General features: G+C 37.7%; 1 protein-coding gene across 1 annotated transcript; it reads left to right on the top strand.

Annotated features, from left to right (window-relative positions):
- The first annotated feature begins 2,054 nt into the window (after positions 1-2,054).
- LOC143859395 (uncharacterized) lies at positions 2,055-4,682 on the top strand. The gene has a single exon (XM_077370113.1). The coding sequence runs from the start codon at positions 2,055-2,057 to the stop codon at positions 4,680-4,682; it is 2,628 nt and encodes an 875-aa protein (XP_077226228.1).
- The last annotated feature ends 22,063 nt before the right edge of the window (positions 4,683-26,745 follow it).

Raw genomic sequence — 26,745 nt, forward strand, 5'->3', positions numbered from 1 at the left:
GACCCCATTGAATCCTGTTATGCTTAGAGTAGTGCTCTATTATGTACTGAGCTTTTCAGCTGACTGTGATTTTTTAACATTTTTCAGGTCTTGGCCCTCGTGAGGTTAACGAGGAACAGGACGTTTAGCTGGGATTTGGATTTTGGCTCAGAAGACTAATTTAGTTTATTTGTTTTCCGCTCATTAGGAAGTGAGTACTTTGAATAAAATATAAAGACATTATTATTTATTTGTTTGACTCTTGGGGAGAGATGAGATTTGATTTGACTCTGATGGGTCAACTTAGATTAAATTTGATATACATTTTAATTGTGAATACCAGGTTATTTCTATTATCTGCTTTGTAGTCTCGTACATTTGTGGGACTTGTCTTACAGGTGTATGGCGCTGTCATGTCCTACGCCCGGGGTGGGGTTTGGGGCATGACAAATTTGGTCCCATTTGACAGATTGGCTTTAAGTTTGAACACACACTAGAGGGGGTCTTCGAATAACTGTTCACCTTTCTAGATTCCCATACAGGCCAAAAGCTTTGAGCGAGCCGTGTTATTTAATCTAAAGACCTAATAAGTAAACTGATGAAGTCAAGTCAAATGATTTTTAGCCCATTTTTGTTTTGGATTTTTAGAATTGAATTTTAGTCGAGACCAAGCCTCGGTGCAACGGTAAGGTTGCTCTATTGTGACATGGTGGTCACGGGTTCGAGTCAATGAAACATCTTCTCTGCAAAATAGGGGTAAAGGCTGAATACATCTAGCTCTCCCCAGGCCCCGCCCTTTTTAGAATAGATTTTTAGTCCAAAACTGATAATAGGACTCAAAATAAAACGTAATTTCAGTACAGTAACTGCTTCTAAAAATCCAACAACATAGATTTTTAGTCCAAAACTTAAAATAGGACTCGAAATAAACGTAATTTCAGTCCAGTAATTGCTTCTAAAAATCAAACACCAACAGGGCCTAAAGCTCTGGGCTGTTATATAATCTAAACCCCGTTCGTGTGAGTCGTGTGTAACACATCGTGAACACATGTGTACGGTGTACCAAACTACCACACCGCGAATGCATGTGACAAGCGTGTACATGGAAATTAGGAGTCCAAATTTCATGAAAAAATGTTAGATAGAGGGAAATAATTTCATCATCATTTCGTTCTGTATAAAGGTCGAGTGTGATCAAATGAAATTGGGAGACAAAAAATAAATAAAATCTTGTATTTGCTCAGCACAAGAAGAGCTTCAATGAGAATGGAGCTACCAGGTATGAGTCTTAGTGTGCTTTGGTCATTTATCTTCTCTGTAAATCTCTTCTTTGCCATGAACGTAGTACATTCGAATTCTGCAACCACCACCACCTTACTAGGAAACGAAACTGATCGAATGGCCATACCGGTATAAGAAGTGATCCTCTGTGAAAGACTTTGGTCCTGTTCGTTTTGGATTTTGAGAATTGATATTTAGTCCAAAATATAATCAGTTTTTGGTCTAAAAACCAATTCTCAATATCCAAAAGGAATAGAGACTTAACTAGTAACTCTAATGCCTAGACACCTTGTGACACGTTTTCTGACACTATGCAAACTCTCATTAACTACAAATTGACTCGGTAATCAGTTTTGGATTCAAAATTTATTTTAAAAGCCAAAAACCTACTGGGCCGGCTTGGAGCGAGCAGTGTTATAATTGAAGGGATTGACGAGGTCAAGTCAATTGATGGCTACATCACCAATCACTATAATAGAGAGAAATTTTTTGGACTGGAGTTGGGAGTACAGAAATTTAATTGAAAGGTTACTTTCGTGGACCGCCTTGAAGGGAAAAAAACCAAATACTAGACTTTGAAATTTGGAGTCCAAATTCCACATAAAGGTCTAGTGAGATGAAATGAAAATGGGCAGACAAAACAAATGGTGTATCTGTTCCTCAGCACAAGAAGAGCTTCAACCAGCATGGAGCTTTGGTCATTTATCCTCTCTCTAAATCTCTTCTTTGCTATGAATGTACTACTTTCAGAATCTATAACCACCACCACCTTACTAGGAAACGAAACCGATCAAATGGCTCTGCTCTCCTTCAAGGATGGTATAACGAGTGATCCTCTTGGAGCCTTATCATCATGGAACCATACTCTCCATTTCTGCAATTGGAATGGAATCACGTGCGGTCGGAGGCATCAAAGGGTCACTGTATTGAACCTTAGTGGGCAGAACTTGGTGGGTACTCTATCTCCTGCCATATCCAACCTCACCTTTCTTAGGGAAATCCACCTCCAAGAAAACAGCTTCAATGGCCAAATATCCCAAGATATTGGCCGTCTATTCAGACTGCGATATCTTAATATGAGCCATAATTCCTTGGGAGGGGAAATTCCATCCAATCTCAGTACCCACTGTAGGGACCTTCAAATCATCAATTTGGGTTACAACGAGTTGATAGGGAAAATTCCCATCCAACTCAGTACTCTACCCAAGCTTTTCTCGTTGTATCTGGGTCCTAATCTTCTTACAGGAAGCATCCCACCTCAACTTGGAAACGTTTCAGCTCTCATCTATCTCTTTTTAGGTGGAAATAGATTGGTACGTCACATCCCAGATGACCTGGCCCGAATTAGTCACTTGAAATGGATCGTCCTTTCTGAAAATTTATTATCTGGTACGGTTCCTTCCTCTGTTTATAATAATCTCTCGTTTCTTGAGACCTTTGCCGTAGCAGTAAACCAGTTGCACGGAACCCTTCCACCCAGCATAGGATTCTCTCTTCCTAATCTCCAATATCTACTTTTAGGATTCAATCAATTTACCGGACACATTCCAAATTCATTATCCAATGTTTCAAGTCTTGAATGGCTTGGAATGTCTGGAAACCAGTTTAGCGGACCGGTGCCTGAAAATATTGGATGGGGAAAGAACCTACTCATATTTGACTTGAGCTATAATTACCTAGGCCTTGGTAGAGCTGATGACTTGAAATTTATCACTTCTTTGACCAACTGTAGTAATCTAAATCAGTTGACCATACAGAGAAATCATTTTGGTGGCCTATTTCCCAACTCCATAGCCAATCTCTCAACTCACCTTGAATATTTGGCAATAGGAAGAAACCAAATTTCTGGTAGCATCCCTAGTCAGATCGGGAATCTCATCAACTTAAAAGCTTTGGGTATATATTTTACCTTCATCACGGGTTCTATTCCCACTTCAATTGGGATGCTCCAGAACTTACAACGACTCTACATGGGAAATAATAGTTTGTCCGGGAAAATCCCATACAATATTGGAAATATTACTCAATTGACCGCCCTCGATTTAGGATCAAACAACCTGCAAGGAAGCATACCTCTATCTCTTGCAAACTGTACAAAACTTTTAACATTGAGACTTTCTCAAAATAACCTTCGTGGTACGATACCAAAACAAATTATTGGCCTTTCTTCGCTATCAATTGCACTCTATTTGTCTGGAAATTTTTTTACTGGCTCTCTCCCATCAGAAGTGGGTAACTTGAAACTTCTAGAGCTATTGGATGTTTCTCAGAACAAATTGTCAGGTGAAATCCCAAGCACTCTTGCAAATTGTAACAGCATGCGAGAACTTTATATGCTGGGTAACGCCTTCCGAGGAAATGTTTTGTCAGTTTTTACTACATTAACATCCATTGAAGTCCTTGATCTTTCAGATAATAACTTCTCAGGGACGATTTCAAAATATCTAGAGGGGTTTAAGTTTCTACAGTATCTAAACTTGTCTTTCAATAATTTTGAGGGTGAAGTACCAAAACAAGGGGTCTTTGGAAATGCCAGTGCAATTTCAGTCGTGGGAAATGATAATCTTTGTGGTGGTATCCCAGAATTAATGTTGCCTGCATGCCCAGTGCTAGCTAAAGGCAGACGAGGAAAAGCCCATGTTTCTAGAGTAATCATCCTAGTAGCAAGTGCGGTTGTATGTTTGATTTTCTTATTGTGTGTCCCTGCTTCACTTTACTGGATAAGAAAGTCAAAGAAGAAACCATCTTCCCTATCTTCTATGGACGGCCGGCATTTAAAGGTTTCTTATGCAGAGCTCTTTAAGGCAACAGATGGGTTCTCTTCAGCCAATTTGATAGGCACGGGAAGTTATGGATCAGTGTATAAGGGAATCCTCAGTCGCATTGAAAATGTTGTTGCTGTCAAAGTGCTCAACCTTCACTTAAGGGGAGCTTCAAAGAGTTTCATAGCTGAATGCAACGCATTGAGAAACATTCGTCATCGAAATCTTGTAAAGATCATAACTTCTTGTTCAAGCATTGATTTTGGAGGTAATGATTTCAAAGCTCTCGTGCTTGAGTTCATGCCAAATGGGAGTCTGGAGAAGTGGTTGCATTCAAAATTAGATGGGCAACATCAGTTAGGAAGTTTAAACTTCATTAAGAGATTAAACATAGCAATTGACATAGCTTCTGCAGTGGATTATCTTCACCATCATTGCCATACACCGATTGCTCATTGTGATCTAAAGCCAAGCAACATTTTTTTGGATGAAGACATGAATGCTCATGTGGGTGATTTTGGGTTAGCCAAGTTTTATCCAAGAATCATTCAGAGCTCATCTGAAGACCAAAGCAGCACAACTGGATTAAAGGGAACTATTGGGTACATTGCTCCAGGTAATAATTTCATCAATTTTCGTCATCCTGTCTATTCTCAATGAGTTTTTGAAAATATTTCTCACTTATTAGGTATATAATGTAGTGCAACAAAGGCTAAATTAGCATCTTGAACCAAAAAAATTACTTGATAGCATTTCTATATTTATTGACAGAGTAAATAGGAATGTTATTTTACATCAAGTGGTCTCGTACATGTCACCCGAATAATAGGCGGCCTTTTTAGTACATATGACCACGAGTTCTTTATGCAAAATAGTTGTGTAGAAAATAATCGGAGAAGTAATTATTCAATAAAATCTCTAATATTATTACAAAATAATGAGAAATTTTGTAAATAAATTTCCAAAAAACCCATTACTAATGTTTCTCAACCAAAAATGGCCCAACACTCCAATGATGAATCAAATCGTGCTTCTTAAATGAGCTAGAGCAGTAAAACACCCCAAAGACCCATGAGAGAAAATATATTCCAATGAAAGAAGCAAAAGTACCATGAAAAGTGCCTTTTTCAAAATTATCCAACTTTTCAAAAAGGGCCAAAACGCCCTGGAGTTGGTCAATCGGACGAGCCCCTATTCGATTGGATCCCACTACCGCTAGGCGTCATTGCCACATCCTGAAACCATGTGTGCAAACCCTTTGCGATTTCGAAGATTGGATGAACCATTTGCCAAGATTGTCTAGAGCTGGACGATCGGCAACCACCCTTGAACGAAGGTATAACACTCTGAGGGGTGTGACAAAGCCGAACATTTAACAACTAATCATCCACGAAGCTATAACACCCTGTCTCCTCTTGCATCTGTAGATTTTGTGGTTACTGCATCTGTAAATTTTGTTGTTATTGCATTAATTGTGGAGATTTTGGACTAAATAAGATTATTGGAGCCAAGGATTGAGCATCGTAGGAGGTCAGCTAATGAGGCGGCGGATATTCTAGCAAAGGAAGGAGTCCTTAGAGAGTCCATGTTAGTCGTGTCGCCGGTTATCTCACCTATCTAACAGGCTTTGTAATGGGTCCGCATACCACTTTTAAGTATCATATGTTGAACATCTTGTCCCCGCCCAATACTTTTTGACTATTAATGCAATGTCAATTTTTTAAAGAAAAGAACATAGAGTGTTAGGTATTTGTTTTCATTCCACTGGTTCGTACGAAGGGTGGGGGTCAAGTAGCCACTTTCTGGCATCGGCCTCACAAGGATTTCCAGATTAATGAGTGCCGCCAAAGATCCCAATTGGCGCATCACAAGTTCACTCCACACCATCTGCTGAAGGTGCACACACTTCCCTCTAGATGTCAGTGGAGGATGGTTCACACACTTAGAACCCTTGCTTTCTTTCTAATAAATAGTTGTTTCTATTAATCCCTAGTCAAACATTTCAACTTTTGGTGAATTTTTTCAAAGATAAGTGGTTTGGAAGAAAGATGAATTAGGTTCTCCAAAAGAGCTTGATCACATGACAAGGGATACTTTCCTAGTCTGGTTATATGGTTCTAGACCGAGTCATGTCCAGAACTTACGGCCCATAATCCCTAAATTTAAGGTGTTTGATAAATATAGGTCAAGGAGGTTTCTAATAATTACTAATAATAAATATGAGACTTTTGGATTAATGTTGTGACTGAAATAGTGTTTCCCTTGGAAAGGAAGGTAAAATTATGCCATTTTCCTTTTCGAGACACGTTTGGTTGGCGTGCACTATTCATTCTACTTTCTTGTGTTTAATGGATTTTCAACAATTTCCTTTTAAGTTGCCTCTCCCAAGTCAACATGAAAGTGAAATTAAAGATGATATTTACAACTATTTTGTTTGTACTTAGAAAATGATATCATGTCATTTCCTTCTACTTCAACGAATTTTTTTCCTTATAAATAGTCTGAAGTTTAATTTGATCTATATTTGTAGTGCTTTTGCATGTGTAATCACTGAGACTTGGTTGGTTTCAGATGAAAAAATCATGTTGAGAACAAAAATTGGCTAGCAGTTTTGAGTAATACATAGTGGAATGCTATTCATCACTTACAGGACTTGATTGGCCAAAACCCATGTTATATGGATTCTTCTAAATGGGTGAAGTACCCGTGTGGGACACGTACGTCTCAAATTGCAGGAGTCTCTAAGACAGTCAATCTCTTTTATCTCTTTTCTGTTTTTTCTAGATGCTACTGCCACAACTTTATAATTATCACACATTTTGAATTTTACCCATCCTATTAGTAATTTTTTTATAAAAAGAAATAAAAGATTATATTTACTTAACTTATTAAAATTTAAATATGTTATTGGTTAAAATAATAGTATTATGAAAAAAAATTAAAATTTGGCAAATGATTAAAATATTTTGGTGAATCCACAAATCATTCTTTTTTAGGTTTACTGAATTTGACACTAGAAACCCATGTCAGAAGATTCTGACACTCGTACCTGTAAAAATGCAACACAGGACATAAGTTCTACATTTTCTTTCATTGTGCTAAATCGCTGCTTATGTGTTTCTCTAAAAATTCTAGACTCTTTCCATGCAATGTAGGTTTCTAAATGTGAAGAGATCATTCAATTTTCTATCATCTCTTAGATAAAATTTCCTCCATTTTTTTCAAAATCAAATCTCATTTACTTTTAGTTTCTACCTGGAATCTTATATCCTTTATCACAACAAAAAGTGTAAAAGATGTGTGGAATTGTAGAATATGGGGCAGGTGGTCATGTGTCCACAGCCGGAGATGTGTATAGCTATGGGATTCTTTTATTGGAGATATTCACAGGAAAGCGCCCCACAGATGACATGTTTAAGGATGGCCTAAGTCTTCACAAATTTCTCCAGTTGTCTTTGCCTGATCGAGTGATGGAGAGTCTGGATCCATTAATTCTTTTAGAAGATGATGAAGAAAGAGCTACAAACATTGCTGAGAATTACAATGATAAGATACGTCGTTTGCAAGAGTGTTTGATATCCTTAGTGAGGATTGGAGTGGTGTGTTCTGCAGAATCTCCGAGAGAACGAATGGAGATGGCAGACGTTGTAAAGGAAATTTGTTCTGTTAGAAACATATATCTTGGTGCTGGGATCCACAGAGAATGATGAAATAGGGCCTTATTTGTCAGTGAAGGTTTATCTTACCTCAGTAATTTTTGAGATACTATGGAAAAAATAATTTCACTGCTACATCCGCTTTTGTTTCCCAATGGACAAAGATTACAATTTTACTTGTTATTTCTTCGATGTATTTGTAAGTTAATGTTATATTATATGTGTTATGTTTGGTGGTGCCACTTGCAAGTAATTTTTTTTCTCATATCTAAATTTTCTTCACCTATTAATACAAAATTACTATCAAAACTTGAGTGTGAAGGTTTCCACTGCAATACATTGATCATTCCATCTTGCGAGATTTATGGAAGATGATTACCAAGCCATTACTTAAAACAAGGTAGCTACATGTTGGAAATTAAAGATAAGTTTATGGAAGAAGGCTTTATTCTTCATTCTCCTTTTTTCTCCTTTCATTTGAATTTGTATGTGATGAATGCGTTTCTTCACATTCAGTCTTAGAGAAACCCTCTCTCCAAGTTTGTATGGAGTGAGATAGGCCTATTTTGATGAGAAACACTCTCCTACTTTTTCTTCTTTTTATTCTCCTTTGAATTTTTTAGGGTTAGTTTTCCTTTCTCTTTGATTTTTCTTTCCTTTAGGCGACCCCTTGATTTTTTCCGTTATTGGACTCATCACGCACAAACCGATTAATCCCATAGTTCGCAAAATGTAATTCAGCAAAAAAAAAACAGTACAGCAAAAATTCGAGTTTAATACGGTACTGGTTGAAAAAACCATAGTAAAAAAAGAAACACAAGAAAATGAGTTTAGAATTTTGTCATTTAAAAAATATGGTGGCTCAAAAATTAGAAAGTTAGCCGGAAAAGCGTGTTTAAAATGTTTAAAATGCATTTTAAACGTGCTTAAAACATTTGCCTCAAAAAAATAGAGTTTTATTCGTTGTAAAAGTTTTAAACGGCACACCAATAAAACAAAAAGAAAAAAAACATCGTTTTAAACAGAGTTTTGCTAGCTATGATTAAACATGAGGAATAAAGGACGTTTTATATTACTCCGTGATGTGTAATATAAAACCAATTTTAGGAAGAATAAAGCCTAGAACTACTGTCCTAAAAGATGGGTGAAGAATACCTTGTTTTAGGAAGGCTGAATGGTACAGCCCCACCTTCTACTCTACTCTAACCACATGAAAATAAGAAAGAGTTTTCAATTCCAATCCATTGAGGAGTGATCAATTGAGATTTGAGGTTGGTGGGTTATCTGTCAAACTATTAGAGAAGCAAAAACAATGGAAATGATTTCAACACAACTATGTTTTGATACATGCGCTCATGTATCTTGTCTTTTAGCATTTACTTGTCAGGTAAGTGCTTTTTGGGGACAGTAAAAACCCTTTTACTGCTCTTTAATTATAAAAGACAAGAAACATGAGCCTCTTGTGTCAAAAGATGTGTGTGTTGAAATCATTTCCCCAAAACAAACAGCAGGTGACAAAAGACGAAAGCCATTTATAGTTTGTTTTGCCTCACTCTCCCACTTCCATTTCCGTTTTCATGATAGTGTGTTGGCCAAGACAAAAGCTCTTCAATTGGAGTTTAAAACCATCTCCAGCTGACACTATTTTTTACGTGTGATTCTATATTCAAATCCATATCAGGAATCATAAGGAACTTAATTAACTCCTTAAGCCAGAAGCTAATTGCAATGCAAGAGGCCAAACCAACTTTTTTTTTTTTCCGTGTGATTAATTGTAGCCTTATTTTCCTGGCATTACTCCCTTCTATTTGTCTCTTCCTAAGTAATGAAAAGGGGCGCATTTATCTTTCCCTATCTTTAATTTCATATCTTTTTATCTTATCCCACTTGATAAGAACAAACAACAAATAAATTTTTTTTGTTCGTATCTTCATTCTACATGTCTAATGAGAGAGATTTAGAGTGAACATAAATTATAAACGGGGGATCACCCATTGGCATTGCCATTGTGATTTCTCACGATCCACCCATTAGAATTTCCATTTTCACCAAGGTGTATGACCTCCTCATGATGTGTTTTAATTTTATTTATTTATTTATCTTTTATATTATTTTAAATTCAATACGTTTATCATATTCACATGAGAGAGAGAGAGAGAGTGCTTAAGGTCCTTTTTGGATTGCCACCAAAAAAAAAAAAAACTTTCACAGGAGATTTTTTCTTACGGCTCTGTTTCTTTCGACATAAAATTTGATTTATGTTGTAAAAATGAACATAAAACAAATTTATGTCCAATTTTACGTCGAAAGAAATGGAGCCTACACAAATTTTTTCTTACCACAATTTAGATGGAAATCATATGATTATCGATAATTTAGGGGGATGTCATCATAAATTGATGGTCCCTGTCAATGTAAACCGAATAGGGTTGTTTCAAGTTTCCTTTCTTCTTGTTTTAAAAAAGTAAGAAATTTTAGTGACACTTTTCCTTTCCAAACTTTTCAAGAAAAATCATGTTAGAAACAATTTAGAGGGAAATAATATGATTATCGATAATTTAGGGGGATGTACGTCATCATAAATTGATGGTCCCTATCAATATAAACCAAATAGGGTTGTTTCAAGTTTCCTTTCTTCTTGTTTTAAAAAAGTAAGAAATTTTAGTGACACTTTTCCTTTCCAAACTTTTCAAGAAAATTCATGTTAGAAACAAGCTTGTCGAACGAGTGTGGACAAACCCAAAATGATGATGATTTTTTTTTTTTTATAAAAGCGTAAATTTTAAATGTTAGATACTAAAGTTCTAAGCTTCGTTATTTATTAAGCTTAAAACAACAACACTACCTTGCAGACAAGAGTTTTCAACTCATATTGTTGCCGATTGTTGATGGAAGGGCTAACTTGCACAAAGCTCAGGTCTAGTTTTAAACCAATATGATACATTAAATGGCCCAATTAAGAGCTTTTTCGAAGCTCACAGTTTAACCCTCTAAACAGAATTCTAACACTCGTAAACTCAATTGGAAAGCCATTTGGAGTTAGAAAACCCATTGGAGCCTATATGAATCAATATCAAATGAATTGGACATAGGATTTAGTTATACATAACACTATTATTGAAAAAATAGCTCGTAGTTCTGCTAAATTCGGCAGAACAACAGTGATATTTGAAAGATATCGCTACAAATCTTCGAAAATTCGGTGGAATGCTAACGGCCAGTGTGAGCTACCTAAGAATTTCTCTACTTTCTCTCTTTTAAAGTAAAGAAACTAGGGTTTTCTGGAAATCAGGGAAAGGTTTTGAACTGAAAAACCAGAAGAGAAATAACCAGGAGTTAAAAATCTAAACCAGAGAGAAGTTAAAATATGATTTACGCTTACCTTCCCCCCCTATTTATAGAATTCGCCGGGGGGGGGTATTTTTGTAAATTTCCACTCAATTTCGCAAATTGCTAGATTGGATCACAATTTGCGAAATTTGGAGCCACATCAATGCCATGTCGGCTGTATGGGGAAATGTGATTTCCCTTCTTTTGTGTTTTTTTCCGAAAACCGTGATATTTCATATCTTTTGGGGAATTTCGGCGGACCGTTACTCCTCCGATTGGACTCCGAATCACGCGCGGTCAAATCCGTTGGATTCCTCATTCCGGGGAGATTCCAATAAATCTAATATCGTTAGCTTTCATGACACCAAGTTTTTTTGAGTAAAAACGGATGTTTTTTACCCAAAGTTAACTTCTCGTCTGACATGCCGTGTGATAACGGGCTTTTTGGTTCTGCCGTAAAAGGCTGGTGCGGTATAAAGACAGGCTTTTGTTGCATCTCTGGGATAAAATCACTTTCGAAAAGTATTTTCCTGTTCCAATAACCTAAAGAGAGATTGAGAGAAAATGAACCGGCGCTCTGGGACTCGTCATGAGATTTTTCCTCGCGACAACCTACCATTAGTTCCACCTTGACAAAACATGAATTGTGGGCAGACTTTAATTTGATCTAAAAGTATATAACAAATTGGTTGATCTCAAAGTAGTTGACATATATGTACAAAAACTACCATGACTCGGTGTATCTCCATTACCATGCTCCATTCATGTATAGGAGTCCCTGATGTTGAGGCTTTCCCAGTGCAAAGGCAGGTTGAACAACCTCTGCCTGTCAAAGAAATGCAGATAATGGAGAGAGATTAGATTAGTGACAAACCTAACAAATGACGGTGAAAAACCCTTTTTTTAAATGTTAGTGAAAAAAAATTTCTTTCTTTGAACTTTTACATCATCAAATATGCAAGCACGATTAAGTCTTAGAAATTGGAATACAGAGTCTTCACATGCCCATTCATCCAAGTTAACAGAAAGGTACATCTTTATCCATTTGTTAACCAAAAAGTACTTATAGAAATGGCTGAATTCCGCTGACAATTAAATTTCAGGAGCTGAACTAGCAGGTTCAATGGCTATATTGAGTAGGTAACTGATTTTTCATTTGAATTTGTACACCATTATCAGTTAACTACGCACAGGAACCCTTTCCAATCCGTGAACATGGTCACATGTATTCAAAGAGGGATTCAAAATGATATAGCAACCACCTTGTTTAGTGTTCATCATGAGAAGCTAAAACTAAAATTGCAGAGAAAACACCAAAGCAGTCATTCCTATACACAGATTACATGTCCTATAAAGACTGCTAATCACAACTCAATTAACTTGAAAGAGGGGCTGATCGATTGCCTCATGGCATCCAACACCAGTTGAGTCATTCAAAAGCTGGGCGACGCTTGATGACCTTAACTATCCGATCTGTAAAGACTGATTTAAGGGTATGGATCATCTTATGTAGTTGATTTTATGGGCAACGCTTATTTACGCTGGTGCCCAAAAAATTAACGGTTTGGATCTTCGAATCAGGTGGTTTCGAGTGATTTTTTTTTTTATAAATACACTTTTTATGTTGATCCCAACTCTCCGATCTGTAAAGTCTGATCGGAGGGTTTGGATCATCCTAAGGAGTTGATTTTATGGCCCAGGTGGGCTCAATTAATCATCCTATGAGCAATTTGGATCTTCAAATGAGGTGGGCCCAATTGATTTTTTTTTCCAAAAAGAGTAAACTTTTTATGATGTCCACCTTCTTGAAAGATCTAAACCATTCTTTGTTGGCCCCACCAAGGGTTTGTGGTCGAAGAGAGAGAGAGAGAGAGAGAGGGTGCGTACTACGCATTCCCCGCATACTTGTGTAATCAATAACCCACAATCACTCACTCTTCTATTCTTCAACAAACAAAAAATTCAAGAAAAAAAAAAAAGAAGCGAAAAAAAATCCCATTTCTCATACTCATTTTGACTCAGAATTTCAAGGCAAAAAAATCAGAGGAATTTTGGGTCAGACCCATATAGAAATTCAGGTACGATTCTCTTTTTCACTCTCCTTTGTTCTTTCTTCTTTCTTTTTGTAGATTTTCGTTTTTTTGAAGGGATAATTACATTTACACCCCCTCTAGTTTCTGACACATCCACTTCAACCCCTATAGTTTAAAAAGTGACAAAGACATCCCCTCTAGTTTCGTTTTGTTTTAGGTTTGCCCCCTCAGCTGAAGGTTCATCCATAGATTGAATGGTTAGGATGATCCGATGGAGCTGATTTTTTGGGCACACCCTATCTATGTCAGGACCCATCAAATGAACGCTTTGGATCATCCAAATAATGTGGGCCCATACCCGAATCCAAACATTTGATGGGTCCTGACATAGATAGGGTGTGCCCCCCCCCCCCCCCCCCCCCCCCAAGTGTGCGCGTGCTCCGCCGAAGTGCTTTTGTAATTCTTTATCCTTAATTAAATTGGTATTTATTTCAAAAAAAAAAGGTATTAGGGATGTCAACAGGTTGGACCCATTGGCTAATCAGATCTACAATTTATCTTGTAGTCACACCATCACCAGTTTCCGACTCTCCAATTTAGCTTGGAAACTTGAAGACATCACCGCTGAAATACAAGACTTGGTTCGTGTTATTTGCCCCAAAATACAACATATGAGAAGGTCGGCCAATGAAATGGGTGACCGACTTGCGAAGCATGGGGTCGATCTACGTTCTGTGGCTGTGTTGCTTAATACCCGTCACGATGGTGTCGGATAGCCTCTTGATTTTTGCATGATAACACCTTGGGATTTTAGGCTTTATGTATCCTAGGCTTTTGATATTTTACTTGTACTCTGATCGCAGGCAATCATGTTCTATTCTCTTTTGGGTCGGCTTGTCCCCTCCGAGTTGTAACTTGATTTTTTTGGTGAATGGAATGTTTACTGTTACCTTTCAAAAAAACAAGGGCAAAGCTGACTTTTTCCTGTCCATCGATGCGCATCTAGTTTATGTTGCCCTGAACTGCACATACATGTGTTCAGGACCACATCCTTGGAGCCATCTGAATGTTGCTTGTTGGTTGGATTTTACTGTATGTGCATGTATTTGTTCTTTTTAATGATCTCTTTATTTCTGTGCATCACTTGTGGGTATTCCCTTTTGCATAGAGCCATGGATGCATGTCCTTGCATGCTTTCTATCTGTTTGCATACATGGACATATGTACTTTCAAAGGACCATAGATTAAAAACACAAGTGGGAAACCATAATGCCGGGCAGCCTAGGTGGGTCAGGCTCTGCGAACCCGCGGTGTTGCTGGCTCTTTATGGGCAATCAGCTGGCCAAGTGGCCCGAACTGGAAATTGGCTAGTCATAATATAGTGATAATAAACGTGAAAGAGCTCAGATTACTGGTATGAGTCTCTTATTTTTTTACTCATTTTTTTAACTAGTACTTGACCAATTTTTTCCTACAAATCCTTAATTTTTAAAGTGTATCCTGATTAGTCTTCTAAATCATGAAATAGCCAAAAAAGGTTGACTCATCGAAAAATATTTCCAAAAGGTGCATAAACACCTATGTTGCATGGATTAGGATTCGCGTGTTGGGATCCGACACGGTTTCGAGGTGTCGGATTCGGCAAGCCCCAAAAACTAGGATTCGTGGATTCGGTAATTTTTAAATAAAATTAAAATTTAAAAATTATATATATATATATATATATATATATATATATATATATATATTCATGAAAAAAAAAATTTTGAAAAGTATATTCATGAAAATTTTGAGGGTGAAGGATCGATGCGTTTGAATTTAGAGTCGAAGGAGGAAGGAGAGTCGATCTTCCAAGGTCGAGGGGCTAGGGTTTTTAGTAAGAAAGTACAGGTTGTGCCTTCATATATAAAAAAGTTAAGAAGAAAAAAAAATTAAAGGGGAGATATATAGGATTCACATTTTAAAAGAGAATCTGATGAGTTGGATTCATCCGAAAAAAACAGGATTCGTGCGGGACACGGCTATTACAAGAATCCGGGTGTGTCCCACCAGAATCCATGTTTGAATCGCGTATGGAGGCGTGTCGACACAGATTCGGCATAGGGGGCAAAGAATCCATGCAACATAAATAAACACTAACTTCAACCAAACAAAAACTTTTTTATGACAAAAATAGCCTTTAAACAAATCTAGAATCATGATTTCGCCTGTACTTTTTAATGTCTTAGTGTTCCTCATGTGAAATTGATTGTTGTGTTCGTAAGAAAAGGCAGAACCTGAATGTATTTGTCAATTCCATCCAAAATGGAGGGCACTCCACAGGCCTCCACTCCACAGATCTTATAAAGGAAAAACAGCTATAGATGAAGGAAGAAGCATAATCAGTAACATCAAGTAGGCACCAAAGTTTGTTCTTTTCTTTTTTTTGACATATCTAAAATCTTGATTGTAGCGTAATGGAGAACACAGACTTTTGCCCAAAAAAAAAAAAAACAAACAAAATGAAAAATAAAAAAGATTTCTATAAAAGTAGTAGTTAAACCTTGTTGAAAAAAATTGTAAAAAAGTTGTGCTTTTTTGGCTATTTGTGTTTTGGATGACTAATTTGGACAAGCTATGGGAATATACACGCTTCAATTTTGAAGAACTGGCCTACTTAAGCCTAAGGCTTCATAACAAGATAAGATGATCTTATAGGGCTGATTTTTGGTACACACCCTATCCATGAAAGGGCCCTCCAAATGAATGCTTTGGATCCCCCAAAAAATATGGGGCCACATGCGTTTTTGAGCACGTGCTTAGATAAGTTAGAAACACTTTTCTCATATATATATATATATATATATATATATATATAAGATAGCTGGATGGGGGTTCACTGTTCACGCCCACGTGGACAGTCCCCCCATCCGGCGTTTGATCCTACGTGGCATCCACCCTCCATCCCGCAATTTTAAAAAACCCAAAAACGTCCAAACGTTCAAAACCCCCAAACGTTGTGACTCTTCATTATCCAACGTTTCTCACAATTTTACACTCTTCATTATCCAAACAGCGGCCCCCACAATGTTTGGGTGATGCAAACCATTGATTTGATGGGCCCTCACATAGATAGGGTGTGCCCAAAAAGTCGGCTCCATAGGATCACCGCTGAAATACAGGACTTGGTTCGTGTTATTTGCCCCAAAATACAACATATGAGAAGGTCGGCCAATGAAATGGGTGACCAACTTGCGAAGCATGGGGTCGATCTACGTTCCGTGGCTTTGTTGCTTAATACCCGTCACGATGGTGTCGGATAGCCTCTTGATTTTTGCATGATAACACCTTGGGATTTTAGGCTTTATGTATCCTAGGCTTTTGATATTTTACTTGTACTCTGATCGCAGGCAATCATGTTCTATTCTCTTTTGGGGTCGGCTTGTCCCTCCGAGTTGTAACTTGATTTTTTTGGTGAATGGAATGTTTACTGTTACCTTTCAAAAAAACAAGGGCAAAGCTGACTTTTTCCTGTCCATTGAGTCCTGGACTGCACATACATGTAAGGGTGTCAATTTTGGTTCGGGCTCGGAGGCTCGCTCGAGCTCGGCTCGAATCCTTAACGAGCCGAGCCGAGCCGAGCCGGCTCGCTTAACAAGCCAAGCCCAATTTAGGCCAGACTCGGCTCGGCTCGTTAAGGCTCGTTAAGAATTTAATATACTTAAATATATATATTATATATTAATTTATACATTAAAAGGGTTGTCCGGAGAGTGAAAGGTGGGGCAAAATATGTCACTTCATTTTTGGAACCCCATTTGTTACTATGACCACCCCCATAGTGTAAAAAGAGTAGTCAAATTACACTAGTAGGGCTGTCCATGGAAGATGAGGGGTGTGAACATAATATAACCCGAGCTCGGTAAGGCTCGCGAGCCTGACCGAGCCGAGCCGAGCCGAGCCCGAGCCCGAGCCGAGCTTTTGAGCTTAACGAGCCGAGCCGAGCCTGGCCAAGCTCGGCTCGGCTCGGCTCGTTTACACCCCTACATACATGTGTTCAGGACCACATCCTTGGAGCCATCTGAATGTTGCTTGTTGGTTGGATTTTACTGTATGTGCATGTATTTGTTCTTTTTAATGATCTCTTTATTTCTGTGCGTCACTTGTGGGTATATTGCTGTCTGTGAAGTAGATGCGATTTCCCTTGCACTGGGGAAAGTCAAGAGCTGAGAGAGAGAAGGAGCTATTACATCCCAAGAACAATATTTGATCACCTATGTCTCAATCCACTTTCCCGTGTCCTCATCCAATTCAAAAACATTGAACCACACTGTCCTATAAGCCAATTCTGGAAAAGGATGGATTTCATTACCATTCTCATCGTAGTCATAATCAGGATACCATTGGCAACATCTTAAAACCTTCAACAACTTCCCGCAAGATTCCACTAGATACATCTTAGCACATTTTTTTCTAGCTGGAGATGGAGGTATAACTACTGTAAACTTGGGAAAATCATTGGAAGCAAATTCACAACTTACAACAGCATTGTTACTAGTGATTGCATAGAATTTGTCCTTGTAATATATGACATCTTCATAAGGACCCCATTGATTGTTTAAGGTAGTCCATTTTTCATCACCAGGTTTATAGAAAGACAATTTCAGCAAATTAGTGACAATGGCAACAACGACGTAATCTGGTGTTGAAATAGGATCTGCGGATAAAATAGCCTTGCATATTGTTAAAGATTTTTCAAAATCAAGTGTTTTTGGTCAAAACAATTTTTGGAAAATATTTTCTTTAAGTGTGTTTTGGAAAAAGAAAAACTTTTCTTTGGAAATAGTTGCTTTTTGCAAGAGAAAGAGAATAGTGTAATGTAGTTAAAAGATAGTCCCAAATCGGATGAGAGAAAAGAAAGAGAAGGGCTTATAAAGCACTACACTTTTCTATTACTTGTTTGATTGCACATTGGGTTGAACCCATGGTTGGACCCGCGGGACGGTGCAACGCACCGTTCGCGCACGCGCACGCGCACACACACGCGCGGCGTGGGCAATGGGCTATAGGGCGCATAGTGGCGCTTTATTGGCACTTTTTTAGGCGCACTTTGCACTTCGCACGCCGCATCGTAGCGAGGAGCGATTGGAGCGTTGAATCGCGTATGGGCGCGATCTAACGGCCAGAATTCAAACCGATCTGGAAAGACTCTATACAGGGGTGCTTTTCACACTGAAAAGACACCAGAGGCTCTATAAAAGTTGCAGAACCCAACCATTTCAAAGGACAATCGAATTTACCCATTTCTGGATAAATTCTTAAGACTTCTAGTGCATTATACTCTCTTTCTTGCTCCCACCAAAATTCGTTTTACTAAACTATTTTCTTATTGTTTATCTAATTACTGTTATACTTCAGTAACAGAAATTAGACTGATTCTCTCAGGCTTGTAAGATTCTAAGGGCATTTCGGATTTGACTCCGCTTGTGCATAGCGTCGTCAAATTAGTAGGACATTCCTACTAGCTTCATTGAATCTTGGAGGCAGTTCGCGGATCCCCTTTGCACACTTCTAGTGGGGGCGAAATCTGTCTTAAGGAAAGCGATTTCGCGCCTTGAAGCAAACTGGTTACTGCTTTTTCTTTCCAACAGATACAGAATTATTTCTCTAACAATCTTAAGACAGATTTTTCTTTGCTTCAATGGCGTTGTACTCAATCCGTCAAATGTCCCAAGACTTTGTCAAACTTGAGCGATTTGACAAAGGGAATTTCAAGCGATGGCAGAAGAAGTTGCACTTCATCCTTACGTCGCTCAAAGTAGTTCGAGTTCTCACATCCCCAAGGCCGACAACAGTTGAAAATGAGACATTAGCGCAGGCTCGTGCAAGAATGAAATGGGAACAAGATGATTACATCTGCAAAGGGCACATCCTCAATGCTATGTCGGATACTTTGTTCGACATATATCAGGGAATGGGATCGGCAAGTGAGATTTGGAACGCACTTGAAGCGAAGTACATGGCGGAGGATGCTAGGAGCAAAAAATTCTCTGTGAGTCGTTTCCTGAATTATCGCATGGTAGATGATAGACCTGTTATTGATCAACTGCATGAAATCCAACACATGGTGAGTCAAATTCATTTGCAAGGCATTTTACTTGATGATTCCTTTATAATTCCGTCGATTATTGACAAACTTCCGCCAAGTTGGAAAGAATTTAGAAAAAGTCTTAAACACAAGAAAGAGGAGATTTCTCTTGATGACTTGGTTCTATGCCTCAGGATTGAGGAAGAGTCAAGGATTAGAGATCATAAAGATGATCATGAGAATTCTTCCTCTAAGATACACTTGGTGGAAAATGTCAATAAACCAAACCAACAAGGGAAAGGCAATCGGAAGAGAAACAAACACCCTGACAAGAAGAATAATAAGAATAAGAAAATGAAGGGTGCTTGTTTCAATTGTGGCAAACCAGGCCACTACAAGAGTGAATGTCGACTTCTTAAAGATAAGAAGTCGAGAACACCAACAGACAACAACAAGTTTGTGGCCATGATTTCAGAAGCAAATATTCTTGAAGATGGCAATGATTGGTGGATTGACTCGGGTGCGACGAGGCATGTCTGCAAAAACAGGAATCTGTTTTTGACCTATGAAATGGTTGAAGATGGAAGTGTCCTTTACATGGGCAATTCGTCGACGGCAGAAGTCAAAGGAAGAGGCAAAGTAGAACTGGAATTTACATCCGGCAAGCGCCTCACTCTTACCGATGTCTTTCATGTACCTGAAGTGCGAAAGAATTTAGTTTCTGGAAGCATTCTTAACAAGAATGGCTTTAAGCTCGTATTTGAATCTGACAAATTCATTCTTTCTAAGGGGGGTACCTTTGTTGGAAAGGGATATATGTATGAAGGGATGTTTAAACTCAATATCAATAAAGTGAATGTCTTTGCTTATGTTGTTGACTCTTTATCTTTATGGCATAATCGTTTAGGACATGTTAATACTAGGAAAATGCATGATATGGTTAAGTTAGATTTAATTCCAAAATGTGAAATTGATTTAGTAGATAAATGCAAAATATGTATACAAACTAAATTAATAACTAAACCATTTCCCTCAGTAGATAGAACTTCTAATCTGTTAGACCTTATACATAGCGATGTATGCGATATACATAGTGTTCCTACCAAGGGAGGTAAAAAGTATTTTGTTACTTTTATAGATGATTTTACTAAATTTTGCTATGTATATTTACTTAGTCATAAAGATGAAGTGTTGGAAAAGTTTAAGGTTTATAAAACAGAAGTAGAAAACCAATGTGAAACATGCATTAAATGCCTTAGATCTGATAGGGGTGGTGAATACCATTTCCCTCTTTTCTGTGAATCAGTGGGCATAGTTCATGAAACTTCTGCCCCTTATACACCACAGCAAAATGGTGTAGCAGAAAGAAAAAATAGAACTTTAACTGAAATGGTTAATGCTATGCTTGTTAATTCTTGTTTGAATAAAAGTTTTTGGGGTGAAGCATTACTTACTGCTTGTTACATATTGAATAGGGTACCAAGTAAAAAGAATAATGTAACCCCTTATGAGCTTTGGAAGAAAAGAAAAACAAACTTGAATTATCTTAAAGTTTGGGGTTGTAGAGCCATTGTTAAAGTTCCTAAACCTAAATTAAGAAAATTAGGTGAGAAGGGTATAGAGTGTATTTTTTTAGGATATGCTAGCCATAGTAAGGCATATAGGTTTCTAGTTATAGAACCTAATGATTTTCTACAAATTAATACAATAATTGAATCTAGAGATGCCTTCTTCTATGAGAATAGGTTCACTTCAATTCCAAAAGAAGTTCAGCCTAGTAATACTGTGGAACTTTCTTTAGAACCACAAACAAAAGATGGTGAACCTAGTGAAATAAGAAGAAGTAAAAGAGATATAGGTGAAAAGAGTTTTGGTCCTGACTTTGTTACTTACCTAGTAGAAGGGACAAGAGAAAAACTCAAATCTTCTATAATGTTAGATTTAAATGTAGAAAGTGACCCTCAAACCTATACGGAAGCCATAAAGTCACAGGATGTCGCTTTTTGGAAAGAAGCAATTAATGACGAAATGGATTCTATTATGGGTAATAAGACTTGGTATTTAGTTGATCTACCACCTGGATCTAAACCTATTGGGTGTAAGTGGATCTTCAAAAAGAAGATCAAAGTAGATGGAACTATAGAAAAGTTTAAAGCTAGGTTAGTTGCCAAAGGGTTTACTCAAAAACCCGGAATTGATTATTTTGATACATATGCACCCGTTGCTAGGATTTCTACCATTAGAGTCTTGATTGCTCTTGCTTCCATATACAAACTTCACATTCACCAAATGGATGTTAAAACAGCATTCTTAAATGGTGAACTTGATGAAGAAGTGTATATGGAACAACCTGAAGGTTTCATTTTACCTGGTCAAGAGCATAAAGTCTGTAAATTAGTCAAATCTTTATATGGCCTAAAGCAAGCTCCTAAGCAATGGCATGAAAGATTTGATAAGGTGTTAGTCTCTAATGGTTATAGAATTCATGAGTCAGATAAATGTGTATATAGTAACTTTAAAGGTGGTAGTGGTGTTATTATATGTTTATATGTTGATGATATGTTAATATTTAGTACAGATTTTGAATGTATTCAAAGTACTAAATTATTTTTATCTCAAAACTTTGATATGAAAGATATGGGTGAAGCAGATGTGATCTTGGGTATAAGAATCATAAGACATAACAGTAGTTTGATTCTAACCCAGTCACATTATATTAAAAAAGTTCTTAAAAAGTTTAATCATTTTGATTGTTCACCTGCTTCAACTCCTTTTGATCCTAGTGGGAAGTTATATCTTAATTCTGGAAGGACTATTTCTCAACTAGGGTATACTAGTGTGATTGGTAGCCTTATGTATGCTATGACCTGTACTAGGCCAGACATAGCATTTGCTGTGGGTAAGCTTAGTAGGTTTACCAGTAATCCAAATTTCTCTCATTGGAATGCAGTCTATAGAGTATTAAAATATTTAAAGAAAACTATAGACTATGGTTTATGTTATGGTGGGTATCCAACTGTAATAGAAGGATACACTGACGCTAATTGGATAACTGAGCGTATAGATCATACATCAACCAGTGGGTGGATTTTCACCCTTGGTGGGGGAGCAGTCTCCTGGGCCTCTAAGAAACAAACATGCATTTCAACATCCACTATGGAAGCAGAGTTTATAGCTCTGGCAGCATGTTGTAAAGAGGCGGAATGGCTTCGGAATTTGTTATTGGAAATTCCGTTATTGCCTAATCCTATGCCATCGATTTATGTCCACTGTGATAGTCAGGCCACACTATCAAGGGCATATAATCATGTTTATAATGGTAAGTCCAGGCATATAGGACTTAGACACAGTACTGTGAGAGAGTTACTTACTAATGGAGTAGTAACTATTGATTTTGTGAGATCAAGCCAAAATTTGGCTGATCCATTTACTAAAGCTCTTGCGAGAGATATGGTGTGTAAAACACCATTAGGGATGGGGTTAAAGCCATTACCAAATAGTCACCAATGATGGAACCTCGACTCAACACTTGAATAAATATCAAGTCTTGAGTTCAATGAGTCAAAGTACATCATATGGAGTGATTGCAAGCACTATAATATATATTATATTTCCATCCCAAGGTAAAGTGCTTGGTACCTGTAATGTATAAAAGGGAAAGGCTGAGCATTTGAGCTCTTAATAGACTTATAACAAAGTGTTGGAGTGTTATAGTTACAGGGGCACTCTTGATAAGTCTACCTATGTGAGTGTGGGAGTGGTGCCGCTTCCTATGAGACCTGGCTAGTTTCTAGAGCACTCATGAAACCAAGATATAGACACAAGGCCAATTCATGTGTCGGTTTTTTAGAAATTGCCTAAAGAGATAAATTCTTATGTGTGAGATGTGTCCGGTTAACCAAATAGAATCGCTAGTTCAAAGACATGTCTACTATGCAATTCTGGTTAACTTTGATGTGTTTTCACTAAGTAAAGGTTCAAATCGAAAGATACCTTTATTTATGCATAAAAATTTCAAGCCTGATGAGAAAATCTTTTTTGATTTTGAAAATGGTGGGGGATTGTTAAAGATTTTTCAAAATCAAGTGTTTTTGGTCAAAACAATTTTTGGAAAATATTTTCTTTAAGTGTGTTTTGGAAAAAGAAAAACTTTTCTTTGGAAATAGTTGCTTTTTGCAAGAGAAAGAGAATAGTGTAATGTAGTTAAAAGATAGTCCCAAATCGGATGAGAGAAAAGAAAGAGAAGGGCTTATAAAGCACTACACTTTTCTATTACTTGTTTGATTGCACATTGGGTTGAACCCATGGTTGGACCCGCGGGACGGTGCAACGCACCGTTCGCGCACGCGCACGCGCACACACACGCGCGGCGTGGGCAATGGGCTATAGGGCGCATAGTGGCGCTTTATTGGCGCTTTTTTAGGCGCACTTTGCACTTCGCACGCCGCATCGTAGCGAGGAGCGATTGGAGCGTTGAATCCCGTATGGGCGTGATCTAACGGCCAGAATTCAAACCGATCTGGAAAGACTCTATACAGGGGTGCTTTTCACACTGAAAAGACACCAGAGGCTCTATAAAAGTTGCAGAACCCAACCATTTCGAAGGACAATCGAATTTACCCATTTCTGGATAAATTCTTAAGACTTCTAGTGCATTATACTCTCTTTCTTGCTCCCACCAAAATTCGTTTTACTAAACTATTTTCTTATTGTTTATCTAATTACTGTTATACTGCAGTAACAGAAATTAGACTGATTCTCTCAGGCTTGTAAGATTCTAAGGGCATTTCGGATTTGACTCCGCTTGTGCATAGCGTCGTCAAATTAGTAGGACATTCCTACTAGCTTCATTGTATCTTGGAGGCAGTTCGCGGATCCCCTTTGCACACTTCTAGTGGGGGCGAAATCTGTCTTAAGGAAAGCGATTTCGCGCCTTGAAGCAAACTGGTTACTGCTTTTTCTTTCCAACAGATACAGAATTATTTCTCTAACACATATATACCTAAAGGACAATTTCAACTGATTAGTGACAATTGTAACAATAACGTAGTCAAGTGATAAAATAGAATTTGCCAATAGATTAGTCTTGACAATATACCTGTGGTCCCTTTTGGTTTTTTTGGGTAGGTAAGTTGGGATCTAACCTGCGTCCTGTGGTACCTTGATTCTTCCGGAACATAACTATTTTGGTCGTCAGTAAATTTATCAAGCGATGGAAGCTGAATTTGGGTACTTGTCAAGGGATTTAATAGATGAACATTAGAGTTGTCATCCACCGTAACCACCCATCCCTTGGAAGACCCACAACACCGTTTTCCATGAAATGCTGGTAATTGAATGGCGTAAAACTTATTTTTAGAGATACTATAGAAGTTACGAGTTTCCGTACACTCTTTATCAAGGAGCATCATAATTGGAAGTTGGTCATGCAAGTCCAACAAGTGACAATTTTCCATGGTGAATTGATTCCAGGATAAGCACAAAGCACCAAACCGGATATGATCGATGATGGGTAGATGATCCAAGGCCATTGCTAAGAGGTCATTAGGAAGTTCAGACCACTTACCCATGTCACTGTTCATTTGTATCAAATGCAAGGGTGAATTGGAGCCTCTTTAGATACTCCCTACAAATCACTTCCTTATAATCTAAATCTAAGTAATATAATTATTATAAACAATATAACTGCATGATAAACAATCGGAGCAAATAAGTGATTTTGTAACTGTAGTATATGGCAATATGCAAAGAGATTTAAAGCCTCTTTAGCTTTGATTTGGTCGACACTTTGAATTTATTGCCGACACATTGTCGAACCCGTATCGACACTCCTTTAGACACTTTTACATGTACGGCTAGAAGTGTCAGTAACTTTATATAAAAGTGTATGATTATGACACTATTTCTGGATTTTTAGGGGCTTCCATGTCAGATACCTCATATCCGTATCGAAACTTGGCACACAAATCCATGTCTACAAATCATGATTATATGTACTTTCTATTTTAGCCATATCCCCATTTCTAACCTTTTGAAGTTTGCTGTGTTGGACACTCCGTGTCCGTGTCCACAAATCATAGCTCTTTAGATATACTGCCTAAATATATAATATATATGTAAAACGGAATCCTCGATGACGTGGGTGCGCCACGTGGCACCCCTCCTCAAAAAACGTAAAACTCTCTCTATAATATATTTGGATTGTAGAAAAAATCTCACCAAACCATCCAACAATAGGTGGGCTTGTTCATTATAAGCTCAGTATAGATGTAGATGTGTAGTCGATTACATAAGTATGAGAAGAATCACAAAAGTAAAAAGATTTAATGAAAGAAGCATCCTGATTGAGGAAATGGGGCTGTTTCTCCCCAATCTGACTATAGCTCCTCAACCTAATAGGAAATATTTATGGAAGAGGCACACCAAAAATACAAACAAAAGTTTCCCACTTCCATGGGGAATCCCTCTGCAAGGATTCGATTCAGGAAGAAGATATTAGTACTTCAAACAAATACAAAAAACAGGTGAAATTAATAACTGCAAAATTAATATTAAGAATAAAAAGGAAACTAAATAGTTCTGAGCTATGATTTGGCCGACACTTTGAATTTATTGCAGACACACGTGTCGTGTCGTGTCGTGTCCGACATGACACCCATGTCCACACATGTCGACACTCCCTTAGACACTTTAAGTGTACTCCTAGAAGTGTCAGTAACTTTACATGTATGTACGTGCATGATGTGCCAATATTTCTAGATTTTGAGGGATTTCCATGTCAGATACCTCATATGTCGAAACTCAGCACACGAATTTGTGTCCATAAATCATGATCATATGTACTTTTCTATTTTAGCCGTGTCCCCATTCTAAATTTTGGGAGTTTGCCGCGGCTTACACTTTGTGTCCGTTTCGACACGCAACACTCATGTCCGTGTCCACAAATCATAGGTTTTGAGTTGGCGCAGAAACAGATGTAGACAGGATTTTGGTGAAAGGTTTTGCTTTGGAAAGGAGAGGCTGACTTGACTTCCAGTAGAGCTTAAAGGGGACACTGTCCACATCATCATTGGTTCGTCCACATCACCCAAGTGGCTTATAGCTATATTTTAATAGATAGATATATACTAGTGGGACTACCCATCCAATGCATGGGCCAAAAAATCCAAGCTTCCAGTGCATTGAAACCAGTGATAAAAATGATTCAAATTCAAATCAACCAATCATACACTAAAAAAAATTATACATTTGGGTTCTAAATTATGAAACATAGCAAAGAGGATTTCAACTGACCAATATCTCAACAGCCAAGGCTCAAGGAAATTAAGGGCTATAAATAGTTGAATAAGGTAAATCCATAAGAAATTAAAACCAGCAAAACGGAGCATAACCTCCCATATCTCTCTCAAATAAGACCAAAAATTATTGTACAAAAAGAGAGAGAGAGAGAGATTCATCAGTAAATTTGAAAAAACGTTAGAGATTTTACCTTTCGAAGAATAAACACTAAAAAGCTTGGAGGAAATGAAGGGGTTGCGTGAGAGAAATCGAATAGGTAGTTTATGGCAAAATAAGTCCTCTACTTTACTCTATTTGCAAAATCAGTCTCCCTAGTTTGACAATTTACAAAAAGACTA

Source organism: Tasmannia lanceolata, unplaced genomic scaffold, assembly GCF_043159265.1.
Source record: "Tasmannia lanceolata isolate RefF3 unplaced genomic scaffold, GAP_Taslan_0.1 ptg000029l, whole genome shotgun sequence".
Lineage (NCBI taxonomy): Eukaryota > Viridiplantae > Streptophyta > Magnoliopsida > Canellales > Winteraceae > Tasmannia > Tasmannia lanceolata.